General features: G+C 53.3%; 5 protein-coding genes across 5 annotated transcripts; all 5 read right to left on the minus strand.

Annotated features, from left to right (window-relative positions):
• Nucleotides 1-85: 85 nt before the first annotated feature.
• BBK36DRAFT_68290 (hypothetical protein) lies at nt 86-1,267 on the minus strand (the record flags this gene model as incomplete). The annotated part of the gene is made up of 2 exons (XM_024898506.1): nt 86-1,006; nt 1,145-1,267. The coding sequence occupies 2 exons, from the start codon at nt 1,265-1,267 to the stop codon at nt 86-88; spliced, it is 1,044 nt and encodes a 347-aa protein (XP_024745882.1).
• A 2,569-nt stretch (nt 1,268-3,836) lies between these two features.
• On the minus strand, nt 3,837-4,598 carry BBK36DRAFT_1128735 (hypothetical protein; the record flags this gene model as incomplete). The annotated part of the gene is made up of 1 exon (XM_024891656.1): nt 3,837-4,598. One exon carries the CDS (start codon nt 4,596-4,598, stop codon nt 3,837-3,839), a length of 762 nt encoding a protein of 253 aa, XP_024745883.1.
• A 625-nt stretch (nt 4,599-5,223) lies between these two features.
• On the minus strand, nt 5,224-5,991 carry BBK36DRAFT_1128734 (HAD-like protein; the record flags this gene model as incomplete). Its single annotated transcript, XM_024891655.1, has 1 exon — nt 5,224-5,991. One exon carries the CDS (start codon nt 5,989-5,991, stop codon nt 5,224-5,226), a length of 768 nt encoding a protein of 255 aa, XP_024745884.1.
• Nucleotides 5,992-7,351: 1,360 nt separating this feature from the next.
• Nucleotides 7,352-8,504, minus strand: BBK36DRAFT_1184397 (alpha/beta-hydrolase; the record flags this gene model as incomplete). The annotated part of the gene is made up of 3 exons (XM_024896397.1): nt 7,352-7,459; nt 7,519-8,123; nt 8,234-8,504. The coding sequence occupies 3 exons, from the start codon at nt 8,502-8,504 to the stop codon at nt 7,352-7,354; spliced, it is 984 nt and encodes a 327-aa protein (XP_024745885.1).
• A 7,448-nt stretch (nt 8,505-15,952) lies between these two features.
• On the minus strand, nt 15,953-17,861 carry BBK36DRAFT_1162823 (basic-leucine zipper transcription factor; the record flags this gene model as incomplete). The annotated part of the gene is made up of 4 exons (XM_024894482.1): nt 15,953-16,114; nt 16,176-16,837; nt 16,896-17,399; nt 17,501-17,861. The coding sequence occupies 4 exons, from the start codon at nt 17,859-17,861 to the stop codon at nt 15,953-15,955; spliced, it is 1,689 nt and encodes a 562-aa protein (XP_024745886.1).
• Between the last annotated feature and the right edge of the window lie 7,763 nt (nt 17,862-25,624).

Below are 25,624 nucleotides of genomic sequence, written 5' to 3' on the forward strand. Positions count from 1 at the left end.
CACTCACCCCTTTTGAGAACACAACCCAAGATCCAGTCACCCCGCTAGTTCATCTCGCGTGGCAATGCAGCACGCCAAGTCTACCTTAGTTGGCACCAGGCAAGTAGAGGGGAATCTCCATGGGCAGCTCCTTGTGCGGCTTGAGCGAGTCAATCGAGCCCGAAACGTGAGTTTGCTCAACAGGCTTGCGGGTAAAGAAGACAAGCATGTCCCGATGAGCCTCCTTGGTCTTGTCGACGGGATACACGGCCGAAAGACTGTGCTTGCGCTCATGGTCGACAATCATGAGGGTGTCGAGGAACTTTTTGTGCTGGACGCGGGCCAGCAGGTGCTTGGGCTGGATCTCCTCCAGGGGGATGCCCGTCTTCTCGTCCATGCTGTGCATGAAGGTGGCGGCGCTGTTGTCCGACATGTTGTAGCTGCCGAGGAAGGTCGTCATGGTGTGGTCGACGCCGTCCGAGTGCACGCCCTCGAGGGCCGGCTCGCCCAGGATATGGGGCGTGGTGACGGTGCGCAGGTTGAAGAGGGTGCACACCCACTTGTTGACGCCGTACTCGAGCTTGGGCCGGTGGGCAATCTCAATGCCGTGGATGATCATGGCCTTGAAGGCGAAGAGCGCCTGGAAGATGGAGTTGAGCTGCAGGTCGTTCTGCACCTCGTCGAAGCGGCGGATGGCGCCCGAGTCGTAGCGGTTGAAGTCCTCCTCGACGGTCAGCACAAAGGGCTGGAACTCGAGGCGGCGGATCGACTGCGTGTCAAAGTCGAGGCAGAAGCGGCTGTTGCGCGTCCTGCGGAAGGGCAGCGTCGGGTCGTGGTACAGGTTGTCTGAGACAGTCTTCATGCCGGGGATGTCGGACTCCTTGGCGCCGAGGCCCAGCATGAGCTCCAGCATCTCGTCGGACTCGACAAAGATGCAGCGGTCACGCAGGTACTTCTCGCGCAGCTTCATGATCTTGCCGACCGTCTCGTAGAACTTGGGGTTGTACACCTGCTCCCTGACGTTAAGCTGGGTGAAGCCCTCCACCTGGGGGAAGGGCTCCGTGGGGAGGTGCTGCTGCTGCTGCTGCTGTTGGAATTGCTGGCCCAAATAGGGGGGAGGGGGCGGGCCGCCGTTCCGGGGCGTCTGAGTAGAGAGAGCCTCGACAGCCTTGGCCTTGCTAGACTCGTGGAACAGACGCTGGCTGCCGCGGTTGGTGACGGCAGGGGACGAGCGAAGCAGAGGTGCAGAAGCACGAACTGCACGTTGAGCGGATCTGAACGAAGACATGTTGGTTGAAATAGCGTCAAAACCGATGGATAAGATGAGATGTCAAGTCCCTGATTTAGAAGAGGATTTGTTTGTTTTTAAAAAGAACAGAAAACAAATAAGATCTTCAATTCTTTGATTTGTTCAAGAAAAAAGACTTTAATGATCAGGAGTCAGTTCAGGAGTGGCTCAGGATAGCCCCCTATCAGGAGTTTGTAAGAGTAGCTCAGGATAGCTCTCTGTCAGGAGTTGAAAGAGTGGCTCAGGATAGCCCTCTGTGACAAAGGAGAAGAATCAGGAGTTTGAGTTTGTATGGCTCAGGATAGCCCTCAATTGGAAAAAAGACGCTGTCTTTACTGTCAACACTTTTCTTTCCAATAGGAGACGTAAAAACGAACTCTGGATAGCTGCCCTGTTGAAGATGGCGGGATGAAAGCAGGAAGAAGGGAAAAGGTAAACGAACTGGAAGAGGTAAAGGCAGACTGTCTGTGCAACCGAGGACGAGGGAGGTGAGTCAAGTAAACGTGGAAGGTGGGAAAAGGCGCCTTCTTATTCACAAGAGGGCATATCCTGGGACGAGGGCCACATGAGACACACAACGGCCTGTGATGGGAGGGGGGAGACGGAGGAAAGGGAGGGAGGTGGCCGTTCAGCCAAGGAAGCACAGCATCGTGACGCTCGATCCGGCCTCATTGAGGCAGTCATACCTCCTACAAGAACATGGCATCATAACTCCCCGCGAACTACTGCCTCATTGAGCAACGAGGCGAAATGGCATCCCGTGTCTTCTCCTTCCAGCCAGCCTCGAGACACACTAGCGTCGGATTCTGATGTCAGCCAGTATACGGCCGAAAGGAGGGGAGTTGATGCCTACGCGAGCTCAGGGACTTCTAGTCTACCGTGATGCAGGCTTACTAGAAGTACAGGCAGGGGTAACGACCGGATGAGTGATGGTGTGAATGTGTCTCAACAGCCTTCTGATGTCCTCGGTGCAGCATTTGAGCATTCATTGCGTCTGCTATCCCTACGCAAATGTTATAAAGTCATCGAAACACACAATAGGCATTGCAATAGCCGAAGCCGAGGAGAAGCAAGAAGCGCCGTACCGATCCACCAACTGCATGATGAGACATGTTTGACTACCGAACTCCATCAACCGGTTTCTCTCGTCATAGTACAAGTAGTAGCAGTATATACTATGGTACGTCAGTTGAAACGGCACGGCACGACACGACTCTCCCTTACATATGTCGACATCGAAACTACCTACACGTACCAAGCCCTCGCTGTAGTATGATGCATGTACATACCTTCCTGGACTCGAGCTGAAGGAGATGTTGGTGGACGCAGTTTGCAAGCACACCAGCCCTCACATGCTGCACCCAACCTGCCCCGATACAGCGTTACTCGATGCGAGGGGTATTATGTAGGATGTCTTACCGACGCATCGACAGCTAGCCAATGATGTTCCTCTTGGCATATGTCGGCGGGCTAGACGAGCAGCCGGTGAGTGTGACCTGCGGCTGCGGCGCATCAGCCCTGCCGTGCCGTGCCAGAGGGAGACAAAAGTGCGTCTGGGGTTAAGCAACTTACACGGCGATACCTGCGTCTACCTGGCGCGTCCAGTGAGACACTGACGGTATTACTGTCATGGCTGAGTCGAGAGAGAAGAGCCACCACACGCGGTGTCATCCTAATCTGGAATATGAGCACGGGAACTAGTAGTAGTATGGGCTGTCGTGATCAAGTTACACACAGCCCCTCGTGTGTCTGGGGAGCATTCTCAACATGTAGTCAGTCGTGATGCCGCGGTTGTAAGAGGCGATGCGAAGAGGCAAAGTGTCCGAGCCGCCGAACAGACGCAAATGGAGAGTGCTTGCAGCATTCGGCCTAATCATTGTACATGCATACACTGTTAAGCATTGGGAAATTGATATGTCAACATGGCCTTCTGACTACACGCATCTCGGTGTGACGAGAGACGCAAGGCCGACGCAAGATGGTGGCGGGCCGAAGCGAAGCCATTGGCGGTACGCCTGAGAAAGAGGGATGTCAGTGACATGAGGCAATGCAATGCGCTCATGCGAATGCAGTTTCAAGTAAAATGGAGGAAGGATTCATCTGATATTGGGATAATAGATGAAATGGTGAAATGGCTTGGTATTGTTGGCCTTTGGTCGACCACGTAGTCTTGTGTCTGTCTGCCTTGTATACTGTCCCTGAAACCTTTGTGGCCTTCTTGGCGGACGTACAACATTAGTATATGCAGGAGATGTTGTTTTCCAGCAGAGGAGGAGCATCTGAAGAGGCTGGCTACGCAGAGATGGTGCCATACTTCTCGTCGTAACCGAATACCACTAGGACGATCATCACACCCCAATTGACTTCACTCATCAATGAGATTCAGTTCACCAACTATTACTTGTGTGCAGTGTGTGTGATTATATAACCGGATATATTCATTCAGTAGCGAGCAAATGAAATGAGGTAGATGCCAATTCCATGTGCAGATATTACATACATGACCCCCCCTATTCCACATGCAACAACCATCCTTCCGACCCAAATCAGGGCATCACCCGACCCTCGCCTATGCCACTGCGATCTGCATGTATCTCTGCCATACCCTCACAAACGAGACCACCGCCATGACCCTCCACGCCTCCCCCAGCTCACCGGTCGCTCCGCTATTGACGAACTCGAACTTGGCGGCTCTTTTGCTGAAGCCGTTTGCATCTGCCCACACAGCCAGGACCTCTTTGTCCGCCTGGAGCTTCTCATACTCGTACGCAGCTGCATCTCCCTCATCCTTCTCATCCTCCCAGGCCTTGTCTGCATATGCAGCGGCCTGACTGCCCGCGACTCGCCTCAGTTTCCATCCGCGACCCCATTCATGCAAGCCCTTGACCTCTTTCCCCCCGGAGCTCACCCACTCAAACCGCTCCACGCGTGTCGTCGCCTTCTCCCCCGCTCGGTCAAGCACAGGCACGGCAAAGGACCAGGCGTCCATCCAGCCCTTGTTCCGGCGCGAGATCTTCTCCTCAAAGACCTCCTCGCCGGGCCATAGAGGCGGCAGCGTCACGAGATTCCCCATGCCCGACTTGCCGGTGTTGCGGACCGCTGCGAGCGGCGGGTGCTCCACGGTAGGGCCGTCATACAAGATGAGGCTCCCCCACCAGCCTCCGGGGAGGTTGACGGTGTAGACGGGCTCCGAGGAGCTGTTGAGGAGGTGGAGCCTCAGTTTGCTCCATGAGGGGTCGTAGGAGAGCTCCAATGAGTTGGGCACTGTGACGCCACTGAGCGAGGCGCTGCGGAGTCTTTGGTGGGCTTCTTTTGATTCGGCGCAGCCCATGGTGATGGCGACAGGGGTCTTTGCTTGTGAGTGAGTTTGGAAGAAGTGGATGGAGCAGAGCAGATTGTTGATTGATGTGTGACTTTTTTTCGTTGAATCTGAGGTAAGAATGATTCTGAAGATGGTGAGGATGATGGTTTTGTCTGACTCTCCTGAAAGTTTGCTTTATATGCGCATTGCCAGGGAATCTTGACTTTCATCCTGGGCCCATTAGGTTTCCAAATGCGGTAATACGCAGCGCTGGCGAGGCGTTGAGCCAGAACTGGCGAGAGGATCAATGCACAGCCACTCCCGAGAGCCAATAACGGCACAAGGTGCAACGCTGATTCTGCTGTTTGATCGCGAGCTTCGAGCGCCTTGGGTATAGGTGTTGCCTCGAGTGCCGACCGAATGGCGAAGGAGGCACATTTTCGGTGACGAGGCTGACAATGAACATGCGCCCTCTTGACTATGTGTTGGGATATGTAGTGATAGCTTCATTGCCAAGTCGACAAAGGCCCAACTTCTTCTATGGCTTATGCGGTATTTGCAACCGTCTAATATAGACATGATGATGTCGAAGAGTAGACCCAGATCAAGGGAAACAAGACAGCCGCATGCCTCTTCTATACCCGCAATACCGACCTCAGCCGCTCTGCGCAGCAGCATCCACCGCATCCGCCATCTCCTTCATATTCTTAAACCTCCACGAGTACGACACCTTGTCCGCGTACGCCTCCAGATCCCCGCCCATGACGCTCTCAACCCCCCCTTCGCCGCGCTCGATCCACGCGCTGGCCAGCCCGCTCTGCTTCGCCGGCACATGGTCGTGATGCAAGCTCTGCGCCGTGTGCAAGATGTCCTCCTTCTTCACGCCAAGGTCCTTGTCGCAGTGCTCAATGAGGTACCGGAAGTTGTTCAGGTCGGGCTTGTACGAGCCAATCTCCTGCGCGGTGTAGATGGCGTCAAAGGGGAAGCCCTTGAACTGCTTCTCGAGCGTGCGCTTGAACGAGTCGAGGTCCACGTTGGACAGGATCACGAGCTTGAAGTGCTTGTGCAGCCGCTGCAGCGCGTCCAGCGTGTCCGGGTAGATGGTCCAGTCGCCGACGCCGAGGCCAAACTTTTCCTTTGCGGCGTCGTCGGCGGAGACGCCCAGCTCGGCGGCGAGGTTGCCGTACGCAGCGGCCAGGACGTCGCGGTAGAGGAGCGTCGGGTTGGCCGCCTGGACGAGGCCCTCGTGCCGGACCAGAGCCCGGAGGAGCCCGAGGCGGTCGTTCTTGAGCGGGTGCGAGTCGGGCAGCTGCTCGTTCAGAGGCTGGAGGTTGTTGTAGAGGCCGGCTTCCCAGTCGATGAGGGTGCCGTAGCAGTCGAAGGTGAGGGCTTTGAAGGAGTTGATGGGTCGTTCAGTCGCCATCTTTGCTTCGTTTTCTCGTCAAGTGCTCTCTTGTTTTAAAAACTACTTGATTCTGGTGAGGTCCCGTTGAAACAAAGAAGTTATAGTCTCTATCTCTGCCTACTTCTGCCGAGCTGGACTACATGTATGCTCATTGCCCCGCCAATTGATGCCCTATGACACTTACATGCACGAGTATCTCAGCCGCGAATAATGAGGAGGATATGAGGCGGGGTGGCTCCACGCGGGGCAGTCCCGTAAGACCATCTCGTGCCCTTCCCGACTTATTCCATGATGCTTCAGCTCACGTAATGCAGCTCATCCCATCAACAGCTTAATGTCTTGCCACTGAAACACTGTTGCTTGAGGACTATGAACAGCTTCTTTGGTGCATGCAAATAGTACTGAATACCTGAGATGAATCCAAAGGTGCTCAGAGCTTGGTGGGCAACTCCAACGGCGTTCATCTGATTGCGCCAAGGTCTATATGGCAATCGCTCATATGAACTGTTCTTGTACTACTCGTTGTAAGGGAAATGCACTTGACCGAGCTGTGCAATGAATGTAGCCAGCATCTACCGGTCAGGATAGATATATTACGCCGAGAACAGAGCGTTCTACGTGACGGAGATGTACCCGTTGGTGCGGCTTTCAGAGACCAACTATGAGGCCTTTGCCTCATAGTTGGTCTCTGAAAGCCGCACCAACGGGTAGTAACAAACCTCGATTCAGAGTAGAACATGCCAGTATCACATCACGAGACATCAGACATGCAGCTACATGTGCTCTCTAGTGGCCGGCCACTGGACAAGGGAATTTCGCTTACTGTCGGTTGAAGCAAGCTATACGCTTCATGTAACATCCTGGAGATGAATCATACAGCATTAGGTACTACTCAGCAAGCATCAGAACGCATGTCTAGGTTGCAGTGGACGAACTGTGTGCAGATGATCCTCCGCGCCTAGCCGACTCTGTGGCTTTCATTCCCGAGAGAGCTGTATCATCTTGTGGCTGCCTCATCTTTAGCCATGAAACACTTCATGGCATACACTATATGTAATTTGTCAACTTGAAGCTTACTTTGGTTTCCTTGGATGCTAAGGCCTGTTTCTAGACCGGCCTTCCTAATACAAGGCATCACATTCCATACCTAGGCAATAGACCACAGGGTTGGAAATAGCAAAACTGGCATTACGCTCATCTGTAACACATCTATTTTTGCTCCGTTTTCCAGTACGGAGTCCATCTTTGTTCGAACAATCTCCAGTCTCTGCCGCTTTTCTGCAAGAGTTACTCTAGAGTTACGCATACGCAGTACCTTATGCCGCCCACCTGACCTGCGCCCACGTCCTCCAGCGGTCACCACATGGTCTATATCAGATCAGAAGTAATCCAGCTTCGGTTTCCCTCCAAAAGACGGGCTCACACTATTTCCGATGCTATCTAAAATCTCCAGTGCCAGGTTCAGTTGCGTGGTCATGTCCTTAATCTGCGCGCAGTTGTCAGTCACCTTCAATCTGCCCCCCATGTATGACTTCGGCTTCTTACCTGAGCGTTGTTCGTCTTGTCAAACATCTCGTAGTGGTTTGAATTCACATCAATCACCGCCTTGATGAACTCCGGTGCATTGGCCGACCAGCCGAGCGTCCGATCATTGCGATGCTTGTCTATGATGTACGGCTCCGTTCTGCCTTCCGGGAGGGGCATGTGCTGAATGGCTCGTATCAGGACTGTAGGTGGCGGTGTTATTGATGCTTTCTCGGACTGTGATGCTTCCTCTGCCGGCTTGCTGTATTGTGGCACTTCGACCGGTGACCACGCCCCCTCAAACGACTTATGCAAGACCTTTCCGGGAGGCACCGAATATCGTCTCCCGCCGACGCCAAAGAAGACAGTCTTGCCGTCGCACGCGGGCCCATCCCACTTGGGCACCTCCCAGTGCTCAATCATCTCATCGCACCGCTCGAAACACTTCTGTATGGCCGGTGGGATGTTTTCGATGACGGGATCGTCGGTAGGTCCATCGACCTGGCTCCAGGGGAGGTGATGCGGCGTGTCCATCATGACGATGCCCAGGACCTTGATCGTGGCCTCGGGGTCTTCGGCCAGGAAGCGCGACACGGCCAGGGATAGGAAGCCGCCGAGGGACCAGCCTGCGAGGTACAGCATGAGGGTGTCAGTCTCGCGGGATATACCACAGTCACAGATTACGACCCCTCCTGGTTGAATGACACAATGAAATCGCCTCTCAGTCTACACATACCGCCCAGCAGAATGTTGCCCTTGATGCCCGTGTCCTTCATGTACTGGATGTACAGCCGCGCCATCTCGTCCATGCCGCCCTCAAAGGCGCCTCCATCGAAGAAGTGCGGGTTGTGAATCGCCCAAACCTCGCGGTAGAGATTCCCCAGCATAAAGTACCCAAACGTCGTGCCTCCTCCATCGTGAATCAGGACCAACGGAGGAGGCGGATTCGCCCGCTTGTAGGCGGGAGTAATCTGGACCTTGGTGGGATTTGGGCCGTCTTCGTACATTATGAAGATTTATGAATCGCGACCGAATCGACTGGGAGGTTCATGTAGTGAGCCGCTGCAGAAGGACAAACAATGCGCACGCTTGTAAAACAGAGAATGCCATCGATCAATCTCTCACTCTCGCAATCACCGCCCGATGAGTTCAGAGCCATCTCGGCGTCTTACGTCGCACAATATTGGGCTCAAAGTCCGGGCGAAAGCTATTCCACGCCGGCAATAGGCCTTCTCTACTAAGAGTGAGATGCTTGTGCTGATTATCTTAGTAGCACAGGACGTTTATGTAAGCTTGCTCCTAGAAATGAAGGAATCACGAGCAGGTCGATACCAGGGGGTGTCGCAGCGGGTTCGCAGCGGGCCCGCGATATTCACACGCCAGCCTGGGGGGGAAACATGCCATAATCTCGTAACTTCTCATGAGCCCGGCGATGCGGTTACAGTACGATGATCGGCTAGAGGGAGATCCGCCCTAACTGGATTGGAAGGGCGACTGCCGAGATGCTCCATATCTGGCTTACACGAAGTTGGACCGTGATAGTGATATCTTGTATACAAGAGTATGTCTGAAGCGGTCGGGCTGCTGCACAATCAACAATACAAACGAATGGATAATGACTACAAATAATGGGCGACGTACGGAGTGCACACACCGCTTCTACAAAAAGCCGCGAGATTAAGCAAGACGGCGCAGCATTTCCCCTCCCCAACGCTCCCTGCATACACGCAAACTTTGGCCATTCAGTGTCAGTCTCGATAATACTACTAGCCACAAACGACCTGAGCCTTAGACTGGTCATGATCGGCCTCATCTATCTCATGCGGAGTACAGGATCCTGGCTTGACAAGTAAGCACTTGGCCTTGGTGCTCCTTGCGAAGCAAGTCGGCCAACGTGCATTATGGCACACCGGCCGCCTCGCCCTGCAGCTGTCATGGTCTCAGAGCGGCGGCGTTAACCACCACCCGCAGTGCTTCGGAGCCGCTCCATAACGCAATCTCCTGCCCTACATGCAGAGCGCCCTCTCCCAGCTGCACCGCATCCTCCTGCCGAGATCATGTGTGTTTGCTACCTCGCCGTCGCTTCGACGCAAAAAGAAAAGACAGTAATACTAAAAGCAAATACAGTAACACCCTGAATAGGCACAAGCTTGGCTTTGTGCATATACGAACTACGGAGATGCAAGAACCACCAGCTTTCAATTTCATCCCGTGCGCCACGGCTTGGTAAAAAGGGCTTAGAAGCTCCTTGTAGCACCAACACTCTACAGCAACTCCGAAGCTGTCCTTCCTACTTGTCCCTGTTGTCGTAGTAGTACTGATACGCCCACTCCCTTCGCCGTAGTGATCGCCGCCTAGAGTCAGCACCAGAGTGATCAGGGGCAGGGAAGCGGGACATGGGTTCATGGCGTGTCGTCTCTTTTGCGGGCACTAAGCCTTGTTGCCTGGCTACGGGTACTACTACAAGTATTACTCAGATGGCACACCCCGTCTGAGTAATAGGACGAACCCCTGCTTCCCTGGATGCAGCCGGGATATGTATGAGTACTGGAAGAGGAAACGCATCGAGGCCGAGGATGAGGGAGATTTGATGAAATTCGCGTCTCCGTAACCTGTGGGCTCATAGCCTAGCCTGGCTGCGGCTGTTCGTGTATGCCCCCTTACGGTGTTATTCACGAGAACGAGAGGGGAAAGGTGCTTTTCAGCACGGTTGCAGTGGAAATGGAAACGGGAAGGCATTCAGGTTCCCAAGTACCCGGAGGATACTAGAAAAGAATGCCTTCGGAACTCGAAAAGAGTGACATCTCACATGGTCGTCAGCACAGCAGCGCAACGGGTATCGAGCCTTGCCAGTCGCGTATGTGCGGCCTCCAGCCCGGAAGGGTTGCAACAGCCGTCTTTTCTTAGATACGACGGAGGCCCAATGTACACAATGTGCCCGAGCTTGACTTTCCAGAAGACCGATTGAACAGCTTTCGTCCCGGTTTTTACTTCTCTCTGAGTCCAGCTCTCCTGCAATGAAGTCGGTTCACTATCGGACCCCGAGTTGCGGAACGTAGAGTCTAGGTTAGTTGCTCAACCGCCGTGTCTGCCTTTTCTACGTCTCCAGTAAAGAGGTAGTCACCTTGCCTGTCCTTTTTAAAAAGTGATTGAGGCACTGCATTAAGTGGGCTATTTAAATGTGACTCTACTTTGGTAAGTCCTTAAAGATCGGGCTTTGCTAGGTAGATCGGTCTTTATATAGGCATAGATAGTAATAGAAGGTTATTTATCATGGAATTGTGCCCATGCCCAGGTCATCTGGCATCAAGAAGCGTGAATCGAAAAAACCAACACAGTATCCCAATTTGATGGGATAATCGTCTGGTGTTATATACTTGGCATAACCGTTATAGCCCCCAGAAAAGCCCTTTGATTACCTCTTTGGGTAATCAGGAGTCAACTCAACACTAGGCTTCGGGTACTGTACACTGGGCTTCACGGAGCATCATCGTACAATGACTACGCTAGGATCTGGTCAAATGATAACGCACCGGATAGACAGAGTCGTGTTTGAGATGGGCCTCATAGAATCTAGTAGAATCGCAAGATACCGTACAAGAAATCCTACATTCGTCTGTCATGAGATTCTTTACAGGCTACCCGTATCTGTAACACAGTTCCCGAGATTATTATCCCTCTCCTTCATCCAAGCACAGCAAACATTTGTGACAATCATTGCTCAGACCACTTTCACAGCGTGTGATGTCTCAGATTGAGGCTGAAGCCTGCAGCTGAGACGACGCTTATCATAGTTGCGTTACTCCATTATCATCCTCCACATACCTAACGTTTCGTTAAATCGACGCTTTTCAGTGCTGAGTAGGCTATCCATCTTGAAACAAGGGTCCTACAGTATCCGAGCACCCATTGAGATGGAGGTAGCTATATGCTACTGAAGAGGCTGAAGCAAACGTCGTACGAGGGTCTTGTGTCGGCCACCCTCCCCAACTCCTTCACGCCAAGGGCCGGTATCTTTGTCCCCGACTGCCTGTGATGAATGGCCGAGTCTGACATCTCGTACGATATAGGATCCTTTGTGCTGTAGTCATGCACGGCATACGAAGGAATGAGAGACATGTGACGTTGCTCTCGTTGAGGGTGGCTGCTACTTGGTATATCTGATGATATCCCCCCAGTCCTGTATGAGTTCGGCATGCCCCCAATTAGAGCGTCTTCTGTTCCTTATGTGTTGCACGCTATAAGGGACTTACCTATAGATGACCCAGAGAACCCTCGATGAACATAGAATTGAGGCCATTTGGACGCTACTTGAATCTTCGACTGCAACAAGGGACTCGAAACGAGTCTTGAGCGAGGCCTCGATATCTCCCATCGGTCGGCTACTACCCCAAAGAGCCCCTATGCCGCCCTCAGTTGCTGATTCCAGATTCGAGAGTTGGGTATCAGTGTCAGGCCGGCTCGATCAACTATATATCGACGACATCGCGATTGTTTCACTTGTCGATCCTTGTCACCGCTTGAAAATGGATTCTTGTCCGCATGCATACACTGGCGGGAGAGACTCGATCCACTTGAAGATTATGAGAGGGACACTTCGTAGCTCTGAAAGTAAGACTCTACCAGAGCATTGTCCTCGAGACATTCCTAGACAACATCCCAGCTGCCAGTGATACGCTAAACCTTCAGGCTGAGGCCTGGAACCAACGACAATTGCGTCGTTGGTTTCACAATAGGAAAGCGACTTTGGCCATCAATCCCTCAATGGCCATCTTTCTCCCCCGCCGGTACCTTGCAGTAATGTGTTGCTCTATGGAAACTGCCACAGAGATGTAAGTGAGCAATGGTTATATCATTGACACAACCTTTTTCTAATCGCATTTCTCTCTGGATAACCAACAGACATGTTTTCTGACGACTCAAACAGACTATGTTGCCACCGCACTCTGGTTGCTTCCCAAGATAGAGAAGGTGTAAAGCTCAAGAGACCATATCGACATTCAAATGCATACATGCGCCTCAACGACATCACAATTGGTTCCCTGGCTTCTTTGATACCTGTTACCTTTCAACACAAAAAGCATCATAAACCTTGTCTTCCAAAAGACAGCTTCAAAGCTGAACGATGTACAAATCTTCTTAATTAAGCAGGACGGATGGACGCCGCACCAAAGTACTCTATCTCGATGCCTGGATGAAAAGCATCGACGAAAGATGCCTGTACAAAAGGTTGAGAACCACGGGCCTCGATACACCAAAGAATGCACCGGCAACCCAAAACGAACATGTACAGTATCACTTGATCGTTTTATCAACTCAGCACGAACAGAACGAATCTTTCCGGTTCCCCCTTGACCAATCTCCAAGGAGACAGACTATCCTCTCGCGTTGGCACCCGCGATCTACACCCTCTACGAGAAGCTGCCTCAACTCTGAGCCCAGAATTACCAGCCAGTCCAGTTCTTCGAAAGAATCCCCACCTGTCTCTCACACATCTCCTACGACGTACATGCGTTTCAACTCTGCTCTAACCCTGGACCTCTATGCTTATGCCGCTTGCGAGGTACATGTACCTTTATCAGCCTCCTAAGACAACCTTACGAAAGTTTTCCGCAAATGTCGAGGATCGCAGTCCCGAGTTTCGCAAATGGCCACAACCCCGATACCAAGAGCAAAGACAAAACGATCAACACATCGAATTCTGACAAACCGATTGTGCATCGGTCGGTTAGGTGTGGGATGCTATTCAGGCAGCTCGTCAAGTGGCGTCCTTGTCTTGGCCCTCGCAGGAAAACATATCACACGAGGAAACTATGTCACCGAGGAAACCCCCTTTCCACTGGATCAAATCCTCTAGAATGTGTCATGGAAGCGAAGGGGGACGTCGGGTTGTCTTGGGGCTCAGCTAATGTGCTGATGTTACATTCAAGCTGACAATAGCCTGACCACGTACAGATACGATGAGCTTTCTTTGGTTCGGCCGTGGCATCTCGCTTTGTTGCGGGACTATACTTTGCATACGTACGGGCGAAAATGGGATTCTTTGTTGAACAGCGGGTTGCACCGCATACAGCCAATGTCCCTTTCCTTCGAACACGGTCATGACAGCTCTACCGCGAATCGCCCATCCTTCTATCCGACCATTTCATACCTTGAGCCTCGCTTACATCGCATCCATCAACTTCCACCGCTCGGACCCCCTTAACCGCAACGTTGAACGCAAGCAGCAGCGCCACCAGCAAGAACGAAAAGCCAGCAGCTACTCCTTCGACGTCACATAAGCCACTCCACGGCATCACACATACAACGCACATGCCAATAAGACGACGTACACAACCCACAACGGCAAGGCAACTACCCAACAAAGAAAGCTGACAGAAAAAAGCATCAGCGCGGGGGGAAAACAAAAAACAAGAACAAGAATCAAGGACAACAAGAGCCAAGCGGAAAAGGACCCCGACACACTGCCCACCCCGTCAGCGTCGCTTGTGGAGAAACTGTCCAATCCTCCCCCGCATGCGAGTTGTTCAGCCCTTCAGAGGATTGGACCCCTGAACCGTTACATTCACCGAAGTTTTTGCTTCCTGCAGCTAAGCCGAGCACGCCACAGGGGTATCACGTTCCGCAACCCGCGCAGTCCAGAGAAAGAAAGAGGGGGTGGAAAGAGGAAAGAAGGCGAAAAGAAGACGACCATCTGGAAGAACAATAAGCTCAGATTCCCGAGCCTTGTCCTTGTCCTGGTTTCTTGCCTGATCCTTGTTTTCCCCCCCTCTCCGCCACCGGTTGTCGCAGGCTTGTCCCTTGTCTACGGCCGCTTGCAAACAACCATCACGCGTAAGTTGAACCTATCAGAACAGGGTTTTGGACCCTCTGCGCTGAAAGAAGATGCCTTTTTTACGGAAGCACAACTCACCGGCCGTTATACGTGATATATCTTACGAAATTTCGTCATCTGGGGGATTCCATGAACCTGGCACATTCCTATCACGGAGAAATTGCCAAGGCCATCGCAAAGCATTTCCATTTCGAAGAACACGGGAAAGTTCATACTCTTCCTCCGACTTCTCAACCAACCTCGCGTCTACACTTAGAGCACGCTTATTATTGCCAGAAGCTGGGAGCCACACACTCTCTCCCAGAATGAAACCCTCCCGCCCGCCGACGGCAGTGGGATGACGTCTGGAAAGGCACACACGTGGCGACGATGGTACGCAGATGATATCGATCCTTGTCCTCAGCCTTTCTGGCCTTCATCCTTTGCACGCTGCTCCGTACTGGTTTGTTGACACTCTTACATGGACCAAAGTGCTCCATGACTAGTTTTCGCAACCGACGTGGGGTTGTTTTACACCACCGTCTCGTTTTGAGGTTCGACGAATAACAAGTATTGACAGTGTTGTCCATTGTTCTTCCTGCCAAGGACGTCTGCCAAGGAAGTGGGATGATTACCTCAGATATACCGTGGACTCTTTCCTGGCTCCTGGCAAACATGGGCAACGTTCGGGGGAACTCATCTCCACCGGGCAGATTAGAAGGCTCAGCATTCAACTCTTACAAACTTACGCCCACTGTCAAGCCTTGTCCGGGTATCGGCAATCACTCTTCTCCTTTAGGAAAATCACAGCGAATCAGGGCCTGTCCTCTTGATGAAATGTCTTCCGAAACAAGATGACGCTAAAATCTCATATCCGATCCCCACGAAGCACGAATTGGCACAAATAAATAATTGAAACTGAACGCTGACCAACGAGCGTATATTTCCAAGCTTTTTCTGGGTTGCAACTGCTGGCTGATATCCAAAACCCCCTCAAACGCCCCAGGTATCCCATTTTGCCTCTCACCGTATTGTTTCCAACACAAAGCCAGCTTGTAAATTTCCCCAGCCAGAATGTAACTCTTGGTCTGTCAAATGCGGCAATTCGCGAACAAATCTTTTGACGACCCCGATAACCTTTGATGCGATCATGAGCTGCCACACCCAAGGCAGCTTGTATCCGGTACGCGTGTATATGTGCATCAGCCCCAGAGAATTGCTTCCCTTATTTTTATGAGAAAAGGGTGATATAAGAAATGACTTTCGAACGCATAACAAATCAGAAGAAAAAGAAAGAGAAGCTCAAGAAAGTATGTAGAACCATTCGGCCATCGAAAGCTAATGTGCATCATCATCGCCATGTGCCTCGAATGCCGGCACCGAGCGCTCCAACTGAGATTAGAACGTAACCTCGAAATTCCCGAAAGAGATCAGTACTCTTGAAAAGTTGTAGGTGCGATAGCTAGATACTTCTGTCAGCCAGAGTGCGAATGTTATGGGGACCACTGCCTGCTGTGGCGCCTATAAGGCAACGTACCAATTCTATGCGCAGTCGAGCGGCAAAGCTGGAGGGAATACAGCCTGCAGGGAGCAAAGACCAGGGCGTGTCTTTAGCCAGCAAGGTCAGCCGCGCGACTTCATTCAGAGACATGCACCGAGAATCTGCAGCAGCTGATCGTTGGGTATCCGGCCTGCAAAGTTGACGAGAAGAGTCGTCGCCAGTGCCGTATTCGAACGGTCTCTCTGCCATGAGTTCCGGGAATCAGCAGCGAGAGCCATTGTCAGGGCCCACGAGTTGGGCAGCTTTTGTGAAAGTCAGCAGTCTGGTCCAAGACTGGAAAGTTCTCACGGCACGTTTACTTACCTCGTTTTGAATGGATCGCTTTAGGTTGACAAGTGCTTCTGTTGTGGCCGCCGGATTGGATGGGTCGTGCGACTCAAGCAGAGGTGTAATTTTGGCCATCAAGGAAGATCGTGCGCCAGCGCCTTCTGATGTGAGCATAGACTCGGCGGTTTTGAGAATCTCCTCCTGAAAGCCACGGCGCTCCCACGAGCTCCATCCCTTGGTAGCTCGGAACACGTCGTCAATGACCTTGGGAAGCCGCCTGTTGCGACTCAGACGCTGCTCATTGGCTAGGGGAGACGCCTCAGCAAAAGTATCGCAGTAGTAGGCCGAGACAAGGGCGTCGAAGCTGTCAAAACCAGCTGCCTGGACATTCTCCAGGATGCTCTCAATGCTGTCGCCCAGAGAGGTGTGCTGAGTGCTTGGCTGAGATGCAGGCCGCAGGTTCTGGCTTGAGTCCGTCATGATGGGGCTGCCCAGAACTGCGCTGGGGGTTGTAGCAGCAGTAAGTCCTGGGAAGGAAATGGAACTGGTAGCTGTATGCGTGGACCGTGTTTTGGACATGCTGTCATTCTTCCACGGATCCATGCTGGAATCAAATGAGAACTCCATAGATTCCACGTGAGTGGGAGAGAATGCGTCAGCGCAGGACACTTGCTCAGCCTGGGTCACGCCGTCTGGACCTAAGTCGGAGTTAGTCCACACTGCAACTCCTTGATGCAATCGCTGATTGCGACTCACCTTGTGGTGCTACCCCATTGCTGGGTGTGTAGGAGGGGTTGAAGCTGGTTTCTTGCTGCAGACTGTTGAGGCGATTTAGCAAGTGCGTCTGGAAACGCAAGCAGTCGAGTACGAAGTCCTGGGGAACTTTGGAACCCCGATCACCAAGGGTATGACCTGGTGGAGACAGCAGACCGTGGGCTTCGGGAGACGACTGTGTGTGCTGCGGGCTGCCAAGAGTGTTGCGAGGCATCTGTGAGAACATGAGCTCAGTTCCATCGCTAGGCTGCTCAAACATGGCAGGCTGCTGCATTGTAGGCACTTGAATCATGGTGGCCTTATCCTGAGCGTTGGGGGATGATGGAGATTCGATGCCAGACATCTGATTGATGGCTGTAAAGCCTCGAACGAGTTCAGTGGTGGTAGGGGAGTCACCGTTGTCTGGTGTTGTCTGCTGGGTCTGACTCCGTTCGTGGCTATCCAGTCGGGCTTGCAGCTCGCCCAGGCGTGCTTTCATGCGGTGGCCTGTTTGGGGTCTCTCTGGTCAGCAACAACGGGCTCCTTTACAGTCATGATGTCGTCTGAACGAAATATGAGTTAATATGCTTGGATACAGGAAGCCATACGGTATGTCCTTTGTGCAACCCGGTTCTGTATTCTCTTCTTCTCCTTGGGGTCCTTGACCTTGGTCCAGTCGTCTTCTTCCCGAAGCGGGCCGTGGTTAACCGGCATCAACGCCTTCTTCTTCTTCTTCTTGCTTGTCGGAGCAGGAGTCGTCGTAATGTCTGCCGGGTCAACCGTCCCAGGAGGGGTCGAGACCTTTGGTGTCGATTCCGAAGATAGAGGTTGAGACTGAACTTGGAACGTTGTGTCTGGCGGCGAAGCTGAGGGTGATGCCACTGAGGTGGAGGAAGTACACGCTGAGGTGACTGGGGGCGTGGTCGAGGAGGGAGAGGGATAATCCCAGATTGTAGTTGAAAAGGACATGCTGAGCGGGGAGGCCTCTCGTGGAGAGGATGCCAGAGTAGATATAGAGAGCAGGGCAGGACTATCAGATGAGACGACGGGAAGATGTGAGCTGGGACAGAATGAGATGGGGATGATGACTCGATGCCGCCGGGGCAAAGACGCAAGATGCAGCAGGACAGTGTCGGTGCTGATATATGGGATAATACGTGCAATATGCGTGCCGCAGACTAAGCAAAATATGCGAGCCGACGTCAAGTGCGGCCTTGGAGATGCGATGCCTCTTATATGATGCGCGTCGAGGTCGGTCGAGGTTAAGAATCGTCCCCCAGATGCCTTATATCGGATCAAATACGATGCAGAGGTGAGTGCAAGCACTAGAAGGTCGGGAGAGAGACGAGGTTCCCGCGCAGCGTCTCCGCTAGCCGTCTAAGGGTGCCGGGGCTGGGATGCTGAAGCCGCCAGGTATGGCCGAGGTATTGGTACGGCCGAAACGGGCTCTGCTACTGCGTGATGCAGAGTATCGAGTACGCATCCCATGATTCTGGGTACCTTGCTGTCTCTCTTGCAGGGCCTCAACTTGAAGTACATCCAAGCTGGCAGCAGCCCAGGGGAACACAAGGGGTGCATCTCTTATACGCACGCCCCCTCCCGGCACAGGCGAGCACACCCTCGCCCGACCCCACACCCTCGCAGCCGGTGGGCGTGGCAGCAGCAAAGGATTTGCTGCAGCTCTGTACTAGTGATGCCGCTAGCCACTAGCCGCAGTAGCGCGAGCCGTGATCCACATGTCCCTGCGGCCCTCCCCTGGCGCCTTCCTCGAGCACTGTTGACTGGCAGACAGTCCTTCGTGGCAGGCAGGAACGAACAACCTTGTCCAGGACCAGCAAGAATGACGCTGTCCAAGCAGATGACGGGAAGGACACATGGAAATTGTACGGCAACTTGGAAGGAGCACGGGCGGGCACTTGACAGCTACAGATAGGGTATACCTCGATTCACGTACCTCTACCGATCAATGGAGAGCTGAACGTCACGGCATCGGGGTCCTCAACCGTTGTTCCCCTCATCAACGGCTATTCCGACACGTATCGACATGTACAGGTACAGCTTGCGTTGCGTCTGGATGTACTTCGTGCCCAGTGAGCAAGTAAGGTACAGTGCTAAGGCAAGGGCGAGTCTCGTGCAGCGCAGGTCAGGCAATCAGGGTCTTGCTCCAGTGGCTGGACATGGATTGTAGCGACTCGCCTCGTCGTCCATTGAGCTCCCACCAGCACATCAAACGGCGCCTCGTCCAGCCATGGCGTTACCGCTCATTGCTTGCAGCTGCTTACAGGGACCATCATCTACATATATGGTGCCATCACGGGTCTTCGGGCGCCGGGGGGCTGTACGCAATGCGGCCGAGCGCCATCTTGCTGCCTCATCTCAGGGGACTCCGATGGACGTCAAGCATGTGGCTGAGCTGGAGACAATCCGGAGAAGAAGCAGAGAGAGTCGGCGAGGTTCGAGCAAGAGGAGTCCCCATGGGTCAGCAGCAGGTGAGCATCGCTGAATGGACAAACACAGACACATCCTAATCCCAACAAGATCATCTCCCGAGCCGCCTTTGCCACTCGAATACGACTGGAGTACCTTGCTTTAGCTGCACCATGTCGAGGTGATGTCAGACGATCCATGGGGCATTTCCGCACCCCAAGCGAGACACGGCACCATGGACTTGGTGACGGCTTGGGGGGGCCTCATCGGGGGACTCATCGATGGACAGGCTGTCGCATCGAGCTAGGGCTCTCATCACGAGCACTGCTGAACTGGCATCAAGCCAATGGCAACTGCTCTCTTTGGCCTAGATCCCACTCTGCAACGGACCAGGAGAGAAACAGACCATCTTCTATACATTGCGTATCACCACAAGATGCTCAATTGTCGTCCCCGTCCAGCTCGGTATCAGGCTTCAAGGCGGCGAGTTGCACGCTTGGTTGAGCAAGCATTTTGTACGACATCCCATCTGCCGGGTCTCTGGATCTCGACTTCACCGGAAAAGGCATGTTCTGGTCCAGCTAGCCACACGCATCACTCAGTGCCCACTTCATGCTGTCTTGTCTGTCTTGTCTCTTGATCAATCTCGCTTCTTACTCTACAAACAGCGGACCTACATCCGATCCAACCGCAATGCTCCATTCTTTCATAAAACCCGGAGCTCAATTTCCCTTGGTGTCTCGGACGATCAGCGACGGCGGCCTTGTACCCGCTCGCAGTCTCTCTTTTATGCGTTCTAACGCCGGCCTGACGTTTTGGCGGCACGCATAATGGCCACCAGCGGAAGCAACCTTGTGTGTCGACAGCCTGTCCTGCGCTAGCAGCTGCATGTGTGTGATGGGTAGGTACGCATCCAAGCCTATGGCGTAGGCTCATATGAGATCATGAAGAGTCAAGATGGCGGTCGTTGTGTCTTCTCTGTTTCCCAGTGCCAAAAATGGATACTTGCATGCGCCATCATTCACAGATTCCATCTGAGGTGGATGGGCCTGCATCCCGCTGTGACTGTACACAGAGCGGGCAGAAAAACTCACGAAGCGGTTGCACATGTACCTCTATCGCATCTGCCACTTCACCACCTCACAACGCCTCTGTTGAGATATGCGCAACCGCACGCGCTGCCGCTGTCACCTCCTCTTTCCACGCCTACTCGTACCAGGTTGCGCAACAGGTGGCGAAAGGGAGGCCCCGATGGTGGTTGTCTTTTGCCTAGATTGTTGCGCCTCCGTGACATTGATGGGGAATGTATGATATGGGCAATGTGGGAACTTTTGTGCTACCTGCTCCGGACCAGGGCCATTCGTGAGCTGCCGCTGGGCGATTCCGTCAAGTCTCGTGAAATCGAGACTCTCGGTGCAATATTTGCGAGCGCGGCGGTCTTAGGAAGAGGTCAGCGAGACAACCCGACATAAAGGCCGCGTTCCGTGCTATAAGACGCAAAACGAAAGGACAGAGGGGGAAAGAAAAAAGCCACACAATCTTAACCAAGTGGTTGTCCGCATCGATGCCCACTAGGCTTCCCTGGGCTCTCTAACTCCCTACCATCGACATCCTTGTTAGACTTCTGATGAGATGGCGTGGCGCATTCGTGACCGGTACCACAGGCGCAACGCAGCTGCCCACCTCAGGCAGGCGTTTCCCGATTGATGCCCATGACAGGGCTACCGCATACGAGTTCCGAGGCTCACAGGCGTCTTCTCTTCCGTCCTACCGGTGATATGGGACCTCGCTGCATTTCCTAGCGGCCTCGGTGAGGTATCATGAGCAGACTCTGAGACACGGCGCATCTAAAATAGACTCGACTGTGCATCGTCGTTTCACCGCCGTCTAACCCTTCACTACCTGGGCTCATCGCGATTCGAGAGGAGTGTTGACCCCGGTCTTTGCAGAAGCCCAGGCGGCTAAAGGCCCTCTGCGCAACCTGGGTATTGAAACGAGCACAAACAGAGTATGTTGGAGAGGAAGTGGCATGAGCAGAGGCAGAGGAAGACACGGCGAAGAGAAGACACAGCCTGAAATGATGAGGTGAGCAACAAGGCCCAAGTGCTACCCACACGACGCTGGTCCCAACATCCCTAGGCTCAATGTTCCGATGCGCTTCCCGCGCCCCACGAGCATCGGGTCCGCAGCGCGTCGCCTAGTGAGGACGATCTGGATACAGTAGCCTAGGGATGGCCGGGGATGTGTCTAGCAGACGAGGCCCACAGCCTAGACCGGCACCTGGAAGATCTATCCGAGCCCAAGCCTAGCAACCGAGATCGCTTAGTTGCGGCCAGTGTTTCTCATCTCCCAGGTCTCCTTGTCTCCTTGTCTCCTTGTCTCTGGTGCCCTATTCGACGCGCATCACAAAGCTGCTTCAAGCCATCGCTGGTTGGCTCTGTTGAGCCATGACGCTCTGCGGGCTCTCCGCTGGCATCTTCTCGGCAGGCCTGGTCATGTCGACACCCCTGGTTTCCCTTTTGATTTTGCTTGATGACAAGGTCGGGCGGAGATGCAATGCGACGAAAAGCAGAGGGAAGGGGATAGCCGTCGATGAGCTGGCCACTGATGACGCAGAGATGCCCTTCGTGCTCTCTCGATGCCCTTTTGGTCGCCGTTCGTGCTCTCCCGCCTCTCGACCTCATATGTTCGACGAAAAGGCAGTGCCACTTCGCACAGCGCTGGCACTACTTCCTGTTGATTGCTCGGGCATTTCATGCTCCCACAATCAACGCTAACTATCACCCATGGCCCGAGATCAACGCCATCTTGGTCCCCTCCTGGGGGAAGGGGGGGAAGCCCTGACCCCCGCTACGGAGCCGCTACGGCACCATCCGCGTCTCTATTTTTCGCTGGGCCGGTCAAGCGTCGCATTGAATCCACAAGCAAGGACTCTAGAATTGTACATACAAAGTCCTTGTACGAAGTACACATGGCCATTTTCGTGAGGTCGCGGCCCTGGCTTCCAGTGTCGCGGGGGCACTAAAGCACCGCTGAACAGATCAGATCAGGGATACGCGGACACGGAAGGAACGGCGCGGACTTCGAGCATCGGATATCGCGAGAGCGGCAAAGGAATTGGGAGAGGTGAGCAAGTGACTGAAGCCACCAGTTGCTCCCACTTGTTGCCCCAGACTGCTCGCTTACTTAGACCCCATTCTTGCTGAGGATGGCGTCTTATTTTCGAGTGATAGCGGGAGAGTGAGGAAAAGCCCACCATCCAGGATCGGAAACATACCTACCTACAGTGTCATCAACCAGGCTCAGTGGCTGCTCAGAAGCGCGCGAGCCGTAGCAACGCCTTGCCTTTGGGAGTTTCACGACCACCTCGCAGCAGCTGTTTCTTGTTGACGGCTGTCCTCGTTGCTCCTTACGTCGTCACTCACTTTCGTATTTGAAAATAGTGATGAGAAGAAAAATCAGCCCATTCTGAGACAAACAGCGGCTGCCCTGTTTACGAGAGCTCGTTGATCGCCGTCCGTGGAGATGAAGTTTTTCTGTATGTCTGTCTTTGGCGCTGGCAATGGCATCGCAGCGAAAACAAGGAGAGACCAGCACCTGTCGAAGTACCTTTTCATTAAGGCGCCACGCCACAATGCTGTCTACTCTCACTACTGCTCGCTGCTGCGTGTCTCTCACCTACCGCATGTGGCGCACGGCAGACAAGTTCTCGCCGCGAATAGGCAGTGCTGGGATGGTCTCATCGAAGACTCGGCCAGCTTGGCGCCTTCCGCCCAGTTTCACTTGGGTTCGACAGAGCAAAAGCCGCGGTTTGCCTTTTCTCATTTAGGTCTACAGTACTCCATATGTGGTGCAACCCTCCAGCTCAAGGCAATGCTTGTATTGTCCTGTGGCACATGTAATCAGCGTCTTTTAGCTCGAACTTGGCACGATTGCCTCTGAGCCTGTTTTCATCTCGTCTCTCTTCTCTGTATTACAGAAGCTGCCCGTCCAGGCACTGACTGGTGCAGCCTGAGATGACAATTGCAAATGCCATTGCTGGATGAGCAGTCCGCCTGCTAATACGGACAGGCAAGGTTGCGCCTCGACTACATAGATCAACGACAGAAGGGCTGGAACCGGGCCAGCCCTATGGCTTGCGCTTGCAAGATATCCTATGACCACTTACACAGCCGACGGTACCAATTGACAAACCGCCAAGTGTACGTGCGCTTCAAAGAATGCCGCATATACGAAGCGGGGAGTCCAGTATTGCCCTCGCTGTCGGACAACAGGAAAGGGGGAGGCTATGGCTGGCTGGTGGTCATTGCGCTTCGATTGCATCATGAAACAATGCTTTGTCGTCGTGACGATGGCTGCAGCGTAAGCTCTATGCTGCTTTTGATGCTTGCTCGGGGAAGATCAGGAAGGAGTCTCGGCTTCGGTGCCAAGACCCAGAGCGCTGATGACGCGACGCAGGGTTAATGGATGCTGCTGACGACGGAGGCAGTCGTTGGGTTTGGCGGTAATTGAGCCTCCTCATTGGAGTGGCCGCCATGGTGCCGTCAAGCTAACGGCGTAACCGCAACCTCCCTTGACCGGACTGGCCGCTCTTCACAACGGTCACGGAGGTTTCCTTCATATCTCTATGGGAGATCCTTCGCAAAGGCTTAGATGCAGACTGAGGTTGACTCTGATGCATGCTTGCATGCACTTCCCAATGGGGCGCTCAAAGAAGCGAACGGAGCGCATCCTGGACTCAAGCATGGCCCATGTGATGCGTTGACTATCATCGGCAAGGGATGCACGCGTGAGAAGCTGAAAAGCCTGTTCATGCCGACGAATCCTATCCCCCACGCTACTACTGGGAGTCCATGCCGTTTCACGATGGGCCTGCGAATACTTTCCTTCCTCGCATAGGGGGGACTTTTCGTTAACAAGTATCAGCCCGTCTTCAGCAGTGGCTCAGCAACATGACGGCACGCCTCCGCATCTCCCTCCGCGTTCCAGTTGCCCGACTAGAACCCGATCCGGGTGCATTAGCGGCGTGTCGTTCCGAGCCTAGACGGACGGGAGGTGGACGTGCGGTCTTTGTACACGCAGGTCTGATGCTGTGATGCCTGTAGGCAGCCGTACAGAAGAGCCGGAGCGGCAAGAATCCGAGCATGTAATACCAGCGGGCCAGGGGGCATCTCTGGGACTGGGAATACTTCTAGGATATAGGTACAAGCTCTTGGACCATGTGCAGGTATACTGCTCTCATGTCTATGAACTTGGAGCAATTGGTCCTTGAACCACTACAGCCGATATCGCTCAGACAGCGCCTACATCAGACTCCAGTGTAAGCAGCCAAACCAATAGCCAGTGGAGCTGGCTTGACTCTGCTAGTGTGCAAGATTCACCGAGAGGCACACATGATCAATGGAATATACAACTACATACCTCCAGTGAGTGGAGAAGCGGGACGAGAGACACATACAGCATCAGGAGTCGCCAGAGCAAGGCCGAGGTGGGCGGCTAACTGCAGCCCCTCCGGGAAGTGTCCCGAGGTCACACTGCCCAGAGAGAAAGGCAGACGAAGGGCAGATGCGATGGCTTGTCTTTTCTATTCTGTATGGGGGGCATTTCCTTTGGTGTTGCAGGTCGGGGCTGCTGTGGAAGGTAAAACGTGGCAAATTGTACGCCACTGCGCTTGTATTTTGCACAGATAACGGTGTGTACAATTGAGGAACGGCAAGGCAGATCCCTGTTTGCTCTCAGTCCCGTTCTCTCCTGTTCTTGTTTTGGTTGAGGATATTGATGGATACCTGAAGGGGCGGTTTGGAGTCGTATACGTAACGTTCTCGTATGGTCTCACATAAACTCGGGACATTTATGAGATGAAGAGTGAAACAACGTACTGAATACTAGCTGGGGCTTTGTCCTACCAACACTCTGGTCAAAATGCAAGGGGGAGAATGGGATCAGAGGGGAGAGCGGGAACTGCGAGACAACCAGAAGATGGAACAAAAGATACTACGACTACGATACTACGATCAGAGACAGAACAAGACGAGACAAGCTGAAGGTATGGAGCAAAGAGCCCGAGGGGTTGGGATGGAGGACGGGTAAGGGCACATGGACGTGGATAGATACATACATCCATCCAGAAGATATACTTCGGATGTCGAAATTGGGCTGCTATTTCTTGCTTTGGGCTCTGTGGAGTACGGCTACTATTTGCATTTGTCTGTGATGAGAGTCATCGACTCACACTTGAGGTCCTATCTCCTCGGCTTTGAACATACAAAAACGCACATAGGGCAGATATACTTCCACCTACCTGT

The sequence above is a fragment of the Trichoderma citrinoviride genome, assembly GCF_003025115.1.
Source record: "Trichoderma citrinoviride strain TUCIM 6016 unplaced genomic scaffold BBK36scaffold_16, whole genome shotgun sequence".
NCBI classification, from domain to species: Eukaryota; Fungi; Ascomycota; class Sordariomycetes; order Hypocreales; family Hypocreaceae; genus Trichoderma; species Trichoderma citrinoviride.